The following is a 12680-nucleotide window of genomic DNA, read 5'->3' as shown; positions in this document are numbered from 1 at the left end:
GCAATCCTCCACCCCTTTACTCTTAGGAATCTGTAGTGCCTGTGTAAGGAGTAGACAGGGCTATAAATAAGGGCTATAGCCTTAAGCTGCAGAGCATTAGATAAGTGGATAAGTCCTCACCCATTGTGGATGTGTTATTAAATGCAGATGTTTCTGCAGAGCCTGAAAGAGTTACCAGAAAAATTAATTTTTTATTTATAGAAAAACCTGCTGCAGTTCTGGAATTGGTCCACCATCGGCATCAAACTGAGGTAACTGGCAGCTTGTTTTAGAATCGCCAGACATTTTTATGGCAGGAATACATCTTTTCAGTGCAGGGGTTAGTTCCATATGAAATGTGTTTCAAACTCTAGCTTGAAATGTAAATCCTCACAAACAGAATAATTCACCACTTGCTGCTTCTCCTTATTCTCCTCCCCCCCCCCAAGTACTGTGTCAACTGATGAAGCTGCAAGGCAATGTGGGCTAACGAAGCTCACAAAAGTGAAGCCCTTTGTTCATCAATCAGCCTCTCTCTCTGATTTTCTTAGGAAGAACTCTCTCATCCTTTTGGATGCATGTGCCCCTCCTGCTGTTCTTCCTCAAATTGGAGGCTTGATGTTTGCAAAATAAAAACACATGGAAAAAATTGAAATGTAGCTTATGTATGAGGGAGAGCCAAAAGATGGTCAAAGGAGCCTATGAAAGTAACCGTAAGTGAAGAATTGGATAGGAATGGCATAGTATGGTCCAATTGGAGCTAAGGGAAATTAGAGTGATACGTTCTATCATGAGGGAAAACTAATAATTTGGAATAGCATCCAGAAGGAGAAAGGCACATTACTTTGTGGCCTGTGTTATTTGAAATTGGACTGGATGATAGGAAGAGATTATAATATTTTCCAGGGAGGAATCTACCATCTATTTGTTTTGTTAAATCAATTCCTTCTCCTGCAAGCACTTCTGACATTGGTGCCCGCGTTTATCCAAACCTCTCACTGCTTTTGACAGACTGTAATCTAGAGAATATGCTTGGATCTGCTTTATTGTGACATTATTAGATTAATACCAATGGCAGTGCCAGAGAAACCTGAGTTATGCCTTAGTTCATTCAGTCTGCTGTTAACTGCCACTTCAAAAAATCTTTAGTTTTCGTTTATTTTACACCAGATGATGATAAACTGCATGATTGCTTGTGTGAACATCAGGAAGCTAAGTTTCTCATTAGTAAATTAGCAGAGGAGAGGACAGTGATTCTTAAATTCTGGGTTGTTACTTTCTAGTGGATTACCAGATCTTTGTAGGTCAGCTCCACCCTTCCTATGGTGTGAGGAATGTTTGCCAGTCTTCACAAAGATTATTGTTATAGTATAGTATTTCCCCCTAGTTGCAGAAGGAAATAGCTAAGACTGCAGCTGGACATTGTATTGTTATGCTTGTCCTTGGAGTTTAACATTCTGTGGAAACTTCTCCATGAGGATCACTGCTCATGCTGCAAATGTACTGCATCCTCATTTACAGATGCATTCCCATGTTAGCTGTTTTCTACCATGGACAGCCCTAAATCCTTTTTTTGACTCCTCCTTCCAGTTGATTTTGTATGTGCTTTTCAGTTTTCTTTACAATAAATGAAATTAAAACACACACAACATATTTGTGGGGAACAACATATTGTTAATTGGTGTTGGTCTTTGTTACTTTGTGAGAACTTTGTAACTGCCAAGGACACCACCTGGTGGATAATTTTTTTATCCTGTTTATGTCGTAGCTCAAAATAACTGTGTAAATGCATTCAGTGCGATGGACTATATGTGAAAAGTTTATATCATTTCCTGGACTACATGTGATAAGCTTGTATCATTTCCCAGGCTAAATCCACTGGTTGAATAATTGCTTGATAAAATGCCATGATGACCCATTGGCACTGGTCAATAGGTCAGTAGGTAACTTTGCATGGTCTTGATGGTGACAGTTCCACATCTTCACATTTCTGCAGTTTAGAAATTGAATAGCAACATGCAGGAGAAAAAGCGCATTAAAAATCAGATGTTCCATTAACTTCCAGCCTTACTGATTGCTTAACTAAATTTACAGTTTTCAGCTCTAGTTAAGAATGTTAGGCACTCCTCTTGATTTATTCTGTTGGAACGAAATATATGGTCCAGTGAATATTTGAAATTCGGAATGTTGACATTCGGAATGTAAATGTTGGATTTATTATTTTGTATAAAATACTGATGTACTGTCTTGTATCCTATTTGGATTTTAAGGAAGTGTAACACTCAAAATGTATATCATAATATGGACTGAAATAAAACAGAAAATAAAGCTCATTCAAGGCAGAAATAGAAATAACAACAATTTTTAAATGTCTGAATGAATCAACATGTTTTTTGCTTTGTGCAAAACAAAATGTAAATCAAGCACTCTCTTTAAGGAGGGCATTCTGTAACTAGAGTGCAACCGCTGAAAAAGTCTTCTCCTTTGTGACTGAGTAATGTAGCTTAGATAAAGGCAACACCTGGAGAAGACCCTCAGCAGAAGATCTTAATTCATAGACAGGTTGGTATGGAAATAGGTGCTTCTTCAGGTGTTTGCCCCCCAGAATTGGGAGAAATAGCTACTTTTGGATATTCGTGAAATTCATTTTGGGTAAAGTTCAGCTTTTATGTGTGATAAAATGTTAACCAAATTTTGCACACACACAGTGTTATGCATGCACACTAAACACTCAAAAAACACAACCAGGTCTATTTTGCCATGGGTGGTATTTGACCCTTTCTAAAGAGGCTGATAAACATTGCTTCTTCTAAATGCCTCTCATAGTGAATGCATCTGATAATGAGGCCTGCAAATGTCATGCTACAATAAATCTGTTAGTCTAGACAGCCGTTTGACAGTAGAATATGGTCTAATAATTTTGGCTCATGATTGTGCTTCTCAGAATTTCTCATTTCTGGCTTTAAAATTTCAAAAGACAGAAAAAAGCTTTGTCTGGGTAGCTGCCTGCTGGAGCAACATTGCTAGTTTTAACAGCTTGATGCACCCAATAGTTTCGTTTCTTTTTCTTCAGGTTTTTGCCATTTGGCTCAAAACAGTTTGTATGTGTTTAACAGATATGGCTTTAGAAAATACTTTCCACTGGCTTATGAAGTGTTCTGCATTTCTTCCAGATAAAGTCACCTTCTGTGTTTGTTTCTCTCTCCCACCCCCCCTTCTCACTCTCCCCACACCATCCCCAATCTTCCTGCACCCAATCTTTCTAGGTCAGAGGCATCCCAGAACCCCAAGTCACATGGTACAAGAATGGGCAACTTCTGACAGAGGGAGAGCGCTGTGTAGTGGACCGTAGCATTCGAGGGCTTTTCAGCTTAATTATAAAAGGGGTGCAGGAGGAAGATGGTGGGCCATACACGTGTGAGGCCCGGAATGCTGGTGGTGTTCGTCAGGTGACAGTAGAATTAACAGTGGAAGGTAAGGGTCTTTCCATTCTGTTGCATGTTATGTATAGCATGCTTTACCCTGGTAGCAAATGAAGGGAGAAGTAGATTGAAAATAAGCAGGAAAAGCTTATAAAAATGATAAGGCTTTTAGTAAGGCAGAAAATGAAACGCTGGCTATTCCTGTGCCTTCCCCTCCAAGAAGAATGAGAGCATAGTCACCAAAGCGAAAGTCATTTCCACATTGATAGTATCAGCTCTCTGCAATGGCTACCACTAAGAACAGAGCTTGTGGAATGCTGGGGATCCACTTTAAGGCTATGTTTAGCTGCTGTGAGTGCAGATGACCCCAGTTCCTAATGGTGTGGCCTTCTGTTGAGTAGCAGGACTGGATGATTGGCCTGATCCTCTTCCTCCTCCAGTCTGGCCTGTTTCAGCAGTATCTGTTTTGCTTTTCTTTGCAAATATTTATAACACTAATACTAAGGTTTCTGTACATGTTTTGTGTGTGGCTTATTTGTGTAATAATAAACCATCCAGATGCAGCACCTTAGAGTGTTCAAAGTGGTTCATGCTGATTATCTCAGTAATTCTTAACAATAACCCTATCAGGTAGGTCAGTGTTATTATCATGATATTATCATGGTATTTTCAGGTCTTCTTGAGGGGGCAATGAGGGGGAGTGTGGGCATATGCTAACTATCATTGGCTTCTCCACTGCATGCCTGTGATAAGCTTGCAAGCCTTTGCACATTGGAGGGCGAATGCTTTACTCATGGAGGCTCTACACGTAATTTAGAACCCCGGAGATACTATAGAGAATGCAGAACTAACTGGTACATCTCTGTCCTGCCCCACATCAGGTGAGAAGGAGGCCTGGGTAAGGCTGTAGTGGCTTGCCTATGGCTTCCTGGTGAGATCACCTAGTGCAGGTGAGATTTGAGCTGCAGGCATTCACAGCTCATTCTTTACCACTGTGCTTTTTTATTTATTTTGTGCTTGAATAAGAAGATATTATTATTTAGGGAAGCTTCTTTTGCTCAGGCTTCCTAGGTCAGTTCATACTACAGTACTGTTCTGCCAAAAAAAGGGGGGGCGTATTTACCATTTACCGTATTTTTCGCTCTATAACACGCACCTGACCATAACACGCACATGGTTTTGAGAGGAGGAAAACAAGAAAAAAAATATTCTAAACGAAACAGTGGATGTATGATTTTTGTGGTTCATGCTGCAGCCACAGACATGTGATCTGACGGTGAGTTTGGGGTGGCCCAATGCAAAAATCCTGAGGATCCATGTGGATCCATGCTTTTAAACCATGTTTTTGCACCATTGTGGCCCCAGGCAACAGTGGGTGCGTGATTTTTTTGGTGCAGGCTGTACCCATGGATCCTCTGCTCACGACTGCAGCAGATCCCCCTGTCATCCGTAGGCATTCGCTCCATAACACGCACAGACATTTCCCCTTACTTTCTAGGAGGAAAAAAGTGAGTGTTATGGTGCAAAAAATACGGTAGTTATGTTGGCTTGGGATAATCTTGCCCATGTCCAGTAGATGGTGCTAAACATACAGTTAATAATACATTCCTCATATCTTGACTCTTGTATAAAACATTTTTTTGTCTTTATGGAGAGAAATAAAAGGTGACAAATTTAGATAGGTGAGCTTAAGTCAAACTGGACTACTTTTGGAAGTAAATATAAATGCACTACTGAAAAGTAATTAGTAATTTTTAGAAATGGTAATGGACATTTCACAGCTTGGTGAAGTTATCCCTTCGTATATGTGGAGAAATTATAGTGAAGAGTAAGACAGCTTTTTGTTTTGTATATGGGACTCAGTTTTGGACTCCTGTTTCGTTGGATGAAAGGCACACCACACCAAATGGCTCATCCGTTACTACCGTTGTGGCTTCTCCACCTCTAGAGTGATATATAAACAGCAAAACACACATACACGCAAGACATGGAACTTAAATGCTTCCCCCATTTGCCGCAGAGGGAAAACATATTGCCACCTTGTATCATATATTTTACTAGAAATTGATGGAAGGATGGCTTTTTAATTTTCTATAGCCAGCGTCCCTAAATCTGAAAGAAATTGTAGCCCTGATTAGTATTTTTATTGTATTTCTTTCCTTCTATTTTCTGCTTCCAGGATCGGTTTTGAAGAAGTACAGTCTGCCTTCTGGTGCCAAAAGTTCTGGGTAAGAATTCCAGTGGTTTTCACATTTCTAGAGCGGAAGAATACTGATAGCTTTTGGAATATGCACACATTTTGAAATACTTCCCCCTCCACACTTTCTTGAGCAACATTGACCCTTGCTATTAGCAATATCAATTTTGCTCAAAACTAGGACAGACTTACAGAAAATTGCTGTACATTTACCAGCCCCTTGAGGCTTCTCAGCTAACTGATTGTCCCTTTTGTTCTCTCTTTCCACCTGTCTACCTTTAAGGCCAACTAGATACCAGCTGAAATGTATGAATGCATGTCATGTACCTTTTCAAAATGTAAATAGTAGTGTGTGGTTGCGGGGGTGGGGGGCAGGCAATAGTATCATGTCTCTCCGCAAACTGCTGTGGGCATGAGAGGAATGTGTGTGTGTGTGTGTGCACGCGCGCGCGCCAGTGAACACTTTCCTCCTGTGGCTAATAGCAGTTTCAGGGGTGATTTTTCCCACTTTTCCCACATGCTGTGCTCCTGAGCAATGTATTAAGTGTATTGTTGCTGAGTCTAAGTAGCCCACTATTCTTTTCTTTCTTCAAGTTAAAAGTGAAGGCAAGGCAAGTGAGGCTCAAAGCAATTGTTTTTCAACTCATGTGATTTCTGAGACCATCTATATTTCTAGTTGCCTACAAAAATCTTTGCCATGACCTTATTTTATTCAGAATTATCAAGTTGCCCCCAAATTGTCGTCTTTACATTGATGTGACTGCTCCTTGGGCTGAGGCCATATGTGGTTTTTCTTAGTGTTCTGATACGTTGTGGAAGCAGAAAGAGATGGGCACAACTTGTTGGCTTATGGGTAAGCTGTTGTGTGAAATGCACATGGCCCAAGAACGTTTGTTTCGTTTGCTTGCCTGAAAACCACAACTTCAACTTCATCACCCTGCTAATGCGTGGTTGTGTATTTGCTGTTGAAATAGGCCTTGACAATAGTAATTTGCATGGGTTTGGGTCATGCTATAGTATTGGCTCATATTTCAAGGCTGTTTATGAATGAGAACGACCAGCTCAGTTGACTTGGTATTGATGATTTCATCACTGAAGTAGCTTGTTCCTTGAGTATGAGCAGAGATGGGCCAACACTATAAAGATTTTTTAATGCTGGTCATTTAACTCTGCACCTTAAATGTAGCAGCAGGAGGCTGGAAGGCCAACTCCAGCTTTTGATTTAGAGTTGCTTTTGTAAACATGTTTATGGCTGAATTTTCAGAAATGCAGGTTCTATGAATTTTCATTCTTAAATCTTGGGGGGCTGGGGCGGAATTTAAAAGATTATGGTGTAAAACAAACCTCAGTCATCAACTAGGTGTCCTTAAATCACACGATTCTTCACCTTGGTTTTTTTTTTTAAAAGAGGGTGTCTCTTGGCTTTTAAGATTTGGAGGGATTACTAGTAGATCACTTGGCTGCACCAGTTGACTGGGTCACTCTGTAGGCAAAAGGGCGACATATCCCACATTTCTGATGTGCCAGGATTTCAAATTGATTCTAAAATCCAGCCAAGCCAAAGAGTGAAAGAGGCATGGCACCTGCCATTGCTACAGAATAAATTCCATGTATGCCTGCACCATAACTTGCCATTGAACTCCTTTGTAGGTGCCTGTGTTAAATTTTTACAGAAAGTATCCATGCAAGCTTTGCTGCCTCATAGAACTTCCATTGTGGTTCTTGATGCTGAAGGACTGGCCCATCTCTGTTCTAAATGCACTTGTTTATATGCTCTGCAAAACAATGATTGGATTTTCTGCAAAACTATGTCTGACTTGGGCCCCTTTGGACCTGCTTTTGGATGAATTGGCCAGAGGCATCCAAATTGTTACAGAAGTCCAGTTAAGTTAGGGTGCTATTTATTAGAGAGTTAGGGGGTCTGTATTAGTTCCTTTAGTTCCTATTTTATTCTAAACAAAGTTGGACAGTTTCTTAGATAACTGAAGGAGAATGTTGAGAAGATCACCCAGTTTTGCTGGAGGATTGTTACAGAAAGATAGACAGTTTTATCAGATTTTGGATAGTGGTGATTCTGCTACGTAGTGGAATATTCATGGACATCTGTCCAGCAAGAGAACTTCTATTGTATGTGGCAATTAGACTGTTCTTTGTTACTTATGAACAACCAGAGCTGTCAAAGAGCATGCTTGTATGTGTTGTGTGCATATTAAATGAAGGCATCTGGCAAAATGGTGTTCCATTTTGGGAGGAACCTATGGCAATGATCATTATGTAAGCAGCTACCCTGCATTCCTTTTTTAAGGGCACTTGTGACCTATCAATCAACATTGTTCCATACTTTTCCATATATCCAGTTGTTTACTTTATATTTTGTACGTAGGTATGGATAAAGTGCAAAATGCAATTTCTGATTGTGTCTGGTCTGAAGGGAATTAATATACAAAATGTGGTACATGTTCCTTTCAAGTAGTCAAAAGGGGTGGCTGGCAAAAGTCAAGCCTCTGCTTCCTAGTATTTTCATATGACATATGCCCTCTTCAAACTTGATGAGAGGTACATGCATTATGTAACTGTACCTTAGAATTTTTTTAAAAGTGCAAATAGGTTCTCAAAAAGGACACCATATTGTCTACCGCAGGGGTGGGGAACAAGTGCCCCTGCAGCTATTGCTGAACTCAACTCCCACCATCCTCAGCCATCATGGCCAATGCTTAGAAATGATGGAAATTGTAGTTTAACAACATTGGGGGCCACAGGTTCCCTACCCCAGTCTACTGCCTTCATTGTTTTGATCACCTGAACACTGTTCCTAAAACACATTTAAGTAGCACAATTTAAGAAGTAACAATCTCTTTAAATAAAGCTATAGTAATTACTGAGCTCTGATAATATTGTTTCCTTTCCAGTGGTAGAGTTACTGTTCCATCGGTAGAGCAACGACCAAGCATCTGGGGCGAATGCCCACCCAAGTTTGCTACAAAACCCAATCGGGTCATAGTGCGAGAGGGACAGACTGGTAAATTCTCCTGTAAGATAACTGGACGACCTCAGCCTCAAGTCACTTGGTTTAAGGTACAATTATCTGAGAGGATTTCCAAATTCACCTCTCCTAAAAGGAATGAAACCCAAAGCCTTGTTTATTTGAACTTGTGTACTTTGAAGCATCTTTAGCCACAGTTTTTCTTGGCCAGATTTTTTTAAGTTTTCAACCTGACCATGAAAACTTAGTTTCCTCAATCTTATTCCCCTGTGAGAATAAATTATGGGGATACATGTCAGAGCACTCCCATGATAAATTATTCAAGTAAGCACACTGAAAGACATGGAAAACTTGCAGTGGAAGTATGTTCTGTAACCTTGTACACAAAATTAAGTTGCGATATCTTGGGGAAAGTATTGCAATAACATTTTAATTAATCATAAATTTATAAACCTTTACATACTGAGAACTCAGAAATGGCAACTATACTGCAAAATGCATGATGGAATTCAACATTGCAATCTTTCAGTCAGTGCAAGCATTTTTGCTTGCCACACGGAACAATCTCACATCTCCCCTTGTGTGTTGTTCTGTGAGCTCTTCTGACCTTCCAGAGGAGATTTGGGGGAGGACGGGGGGGGGGAGCCCCATTGTGCTAGTGGGAGTCCTTGTACTGGCTTCTGCTAGCATACCTGGTTAGTTGAATCCAGACCATTGTAATTGAGACTGAATTTACCGTAGTTTGCAAACTATTTTGCAAGGGCTAGGTTTTCAGGCTGTGGCAAATATGTCTTTTGACTGAAGACTTCACAAAGTTCTGGTTTTGGGTTATGGCAACTGAGCCTTAAAATGTCCATATTCTGAGTGTGTCTTATCCGTGGTGTAAATCAGATTATCTGGAATGCCTGAGGTCTGGTCACTTGGGAGTATTCTAGTAGTATATAAACATGCCACAGAGAGCAATGGGCTGAATTGTAAAAGCAGAAAAATAGCAAAGGATGAGGTGTTAATCTGCCAGGCATTGATTCCCACCCCTCTACTATTAATGATTGTATCTGTACACCTTTGGTATTTTTCATGATGCATGCAGGGTGAAATTCAGGTGCAGAAAAGTGATCGTTTCAACATGTTTGAGAAAGCAGGCATCCAGTTTTTGGAGATCCAGAATGCTCAGCTGGTCGATGCTGGAATTTACACTTGCACTGTGATGAATAGTGCTGGGAAGGCTTCTGTGTCTGCAGAGCTCATGGTTCAAGGTATGGTTAAAATAGACTAAAAGGGAAAGAATGCAGGCATGCCAGCTAAAAGTTTTCCGAGAGTTGAGCCAATTCCTCCCCATCAGTCCTCTTCTCCCTCCTCCTCCTCCTGCTTTCTTGAATGACATTTAAAATGAGGTCCACACTTGCAGTTCAGCATTTAGATTTTTTAGAAAAGCCTTGTATTTTAATCTAGCGGAAATGAGCTGCTGAAAGATCCAGCCTGTTTACTCTTCATTTATTCATCTTGGAAATCCTGAATGCACTTAATTACAGCAAGTGAAAATTATATTTATTTTAATTGAAATTTTGGCCCCATGTGTGTGTTTCTTTCTTTCCCCCACCTCTAAATAAACTGGAAAGCTAAACAAGCATGTTATTTTCTAGAAGCTCCACTAGCTTCTCAGACCTGAGAATTGATAGCTTTAGTGAAGGTATAGAGGGAGGAGGGGGAGGTTTGTATTCTGCCAGTTCTCAAAGGACTTCCCAGGCAGCATGCATGCTTCTCACCATTTTTATCCTCACAGTGACTAGCTTCAATAATGAGTGGGGATATGAATCCAAGTCCTTTGTAACACTCTTAACCATTACACTACCAGTAACCCCACGTGTTTAACAGGTGGCTGTGGAAAAAAGTACAACAGGAGAATGGTGTTCTGCATGTTGTAATTCTGCCTGGTGTTCTGACTGTATGAGAATTTGGGTCCAGGTATTACCAGCCCATTTCCAATACTTCCATTCACTACACAACTCTGAAACTGGCGTCTGTGTGTTCAGCTACCCTGGCTATCTTTCTCTTCTATTTCTAAATACTGGTTGGCTTCCCACTTTCAGAGGGTTGTTGTTAAAGTCATTCAGACCCCCTAGACTTTGATTACAAAGAGAGCATTATATATTTAGCATACTTGTCTTTATCAACTCATTTTACAACTTCAAGCCCTCATTTGTAGTCCTTTTCATTACCCCACAGAATCAGATAATAACATAAACTGTTACACAATTGGAATTATTGTTATTTTAAGCAAAACCATGTAGACCTCTTGTATAGATAAGCTCTTTCCAAGCTCCCCCCCCCCAACCTTATTTTCCCACTGGGAAGGGGAGTAAATGGCCTCTTAAGTTGATTGGATCATAAAGTGCTGCTTCATCTGTAGCAACAGCTGAGTGTTTTCAAAGCTTCTCTGCATTATCTGATCATCTTTCAGCTATAGTGAAATTCTCTTGTTCTTTCTTCCTCTCTCTCCAAAAAATAATTCCACAGTAATATTTTTTTCTAGACTGGGATGCACCCAAAGATGCTGTAGATCTTTTTGGATCTGGGACATTTGAAGAAATTCCCCCCTCCCCCCATTATGTAGTGTTGTTGTTGTCTAGTACATTTATTTGCTGTTTACTACATAAAATGTCTCAAAGTGAATTAAAGTTGCAATAAACATGCAGATACAAAGATTTTAAACAACATAAAAAGAATTAAGCAACGTTATTTACTAAAAGTACACCTGCCCTACCCTACCCTACTAAAAGGTGAACACTAAAACAGGCTAGGGTACCATAATGCCATATGATCCCAATTAAGAATCAATGCCTGGATAAACTGGAATGCCTTTACCTGGCACCCAAATGTTGATAATGATGGCACCAGGCATACTTCCCTGGGGAGAGCATTCCATAGCTGGGGAGCCACCACTGAAAAGGCCTCTTCTTGTGTTGCCTTCCTTTGCTCTGTTTCTGAGTTCTTGTTTATTCCCTTGACGAATATTGAATTAAATGATGGGGGATCAGAAAACCTATTAAACTCAACACCACATGTGGTTGTATTCTGGGAATGTCAGATTCTGCTCCATTATCCCTTAGCTTAGATGCTTTAGAATTACAGTATACAGCTGCCTAAGGTACACACACTTCCTGTGGATATTTTATATATTTATTGCATTGATAAACCTACGTTTTCTCCAAGGAGCTCAAGGTGGTGTACATGGTTCTCCCCTCTCCTCATTTAATCTGCACAGCAACCCTGTAAGGTCACAGTTAGGCTGAGAGGCAGTGACTGGCCAAGGTCACCCAGTGAGTTTCATTACTGAGTAGGGATTTGAACCCTGGTCTCTGAGGTCTAACCACTACACCACACTGTCCCTGATCCCAACTGAGCACTGTAATTTAATGGGGGGGGGGCTTTTGTTCTTCTTGTATACCCAAAACTTGTTGTGTGAGGTTTGCAGCATGAGGCAGAAAGGCCTAGGTAAGCAGTTGGTCAGGTTTTCCTGAGGGCACACCCAGCAGTAGCCTTTTGCTTTCTGGAGCACAGGATTTAAAATGTGACCTGGTTTCAAAATGGTTTGTGATTATTCAACAGCACCTATATAATCTTGTCTCTGAATTTTCTGGAAAACACAGTTGCAGCCAAGGCCAGTCCCAAGTTGGAGTGGAGGGCCCCTTCTCTGTCAGTAGGCCCTGCTGGGCTTAGCTGGTTACAGTGGCAGCACTGCAAGCAGTGGGCCTAGTTTCATCATTTAACTGTCCCACAGTGCCCCAGAGCAATGCTTCTTCGTGGGCACAGGGGGAAATGACAAATGTGGCTAGATCCTGTCACCTGGTGGTACAGAACAGAAAATGAAATTAAGAGGGTAGAGTGCAGGCATATGCTGTGGGCTCAAGTAGCGCCCTGAGGAGGCCAGATGCTGATGCTGATCCTAGCCAGAGCAGCAGGAAAAGATGAATTCCTGCTTAGGTCTTGTGGTCTGAAGGCAGGATACCAGTCAAGTAAGTGACAATTAATTAAAATGTGAAACAGAAAGCGGCAAGAAGCCAGCTTCATCCCTGTTTGAGGTAGGGATGAAAACACC

At 40.8% G+C, this 12680-nt stretch overlaps 1 protein-coding gene across 7 annotated transcripts in view; it reads left to right on the top strand.

Annotated features, from left to right (window-relative positions):
- The window catches only part of MYLK (myosin light chain kinase), a 181723-nt gene that overhangs the window by 59166 nt on the left and 109877 nt on the right, over window positions 1-12680 (top strand). For 4 of the 7 annotated variants that reach the window (XM_081188192.1, XM_081188193.1, XM_081188190.1 and 1 more), the window contains 4 exons: window positions 3246-3453; window positions 5581-5629; window positions 8508-8673; window positions 9672-9837. In XM_081188192.1, coding sequence (XP_081044318.1) covers window positions 3246-3453; window positions 5581-5629; window positions 8508-8673; window positions 9672-9837 — 589 coding nt within the window. Of the gene's footprint in view, window positions 1-3245; window positions 3454-5580; window positions 5630-8507; window positions 8674-9671; window positions 9838-11944; window positions 11990-12042; window positions 12077-12473; window positions 12598-12680 lie in introns of those variants that run through there. The other 3 variants (XM_081188196.1, XM_081188195.1, XM_081188194.1) reach the window with 3 other exon arrangements.

The sequence above is a fragment of the Podarcis bocagei genome, assembly GCF_964188305.1.
Source record: "Podarcis bocagei genome assembly, chromosome: 1".
NCBI classification, from domain to species: domain Eukaryota; kingdom Metazoa; phylum Chordata; class Lepidosauria; order Squamata; family Lacertidae; genus Podarcis; species Podarcis bocagei.
The sequence above is the reverse complement of the archived record's forward strand: the minus strand, read 5'-3'. Positions and strand labels throughout refer to the sequence as shown.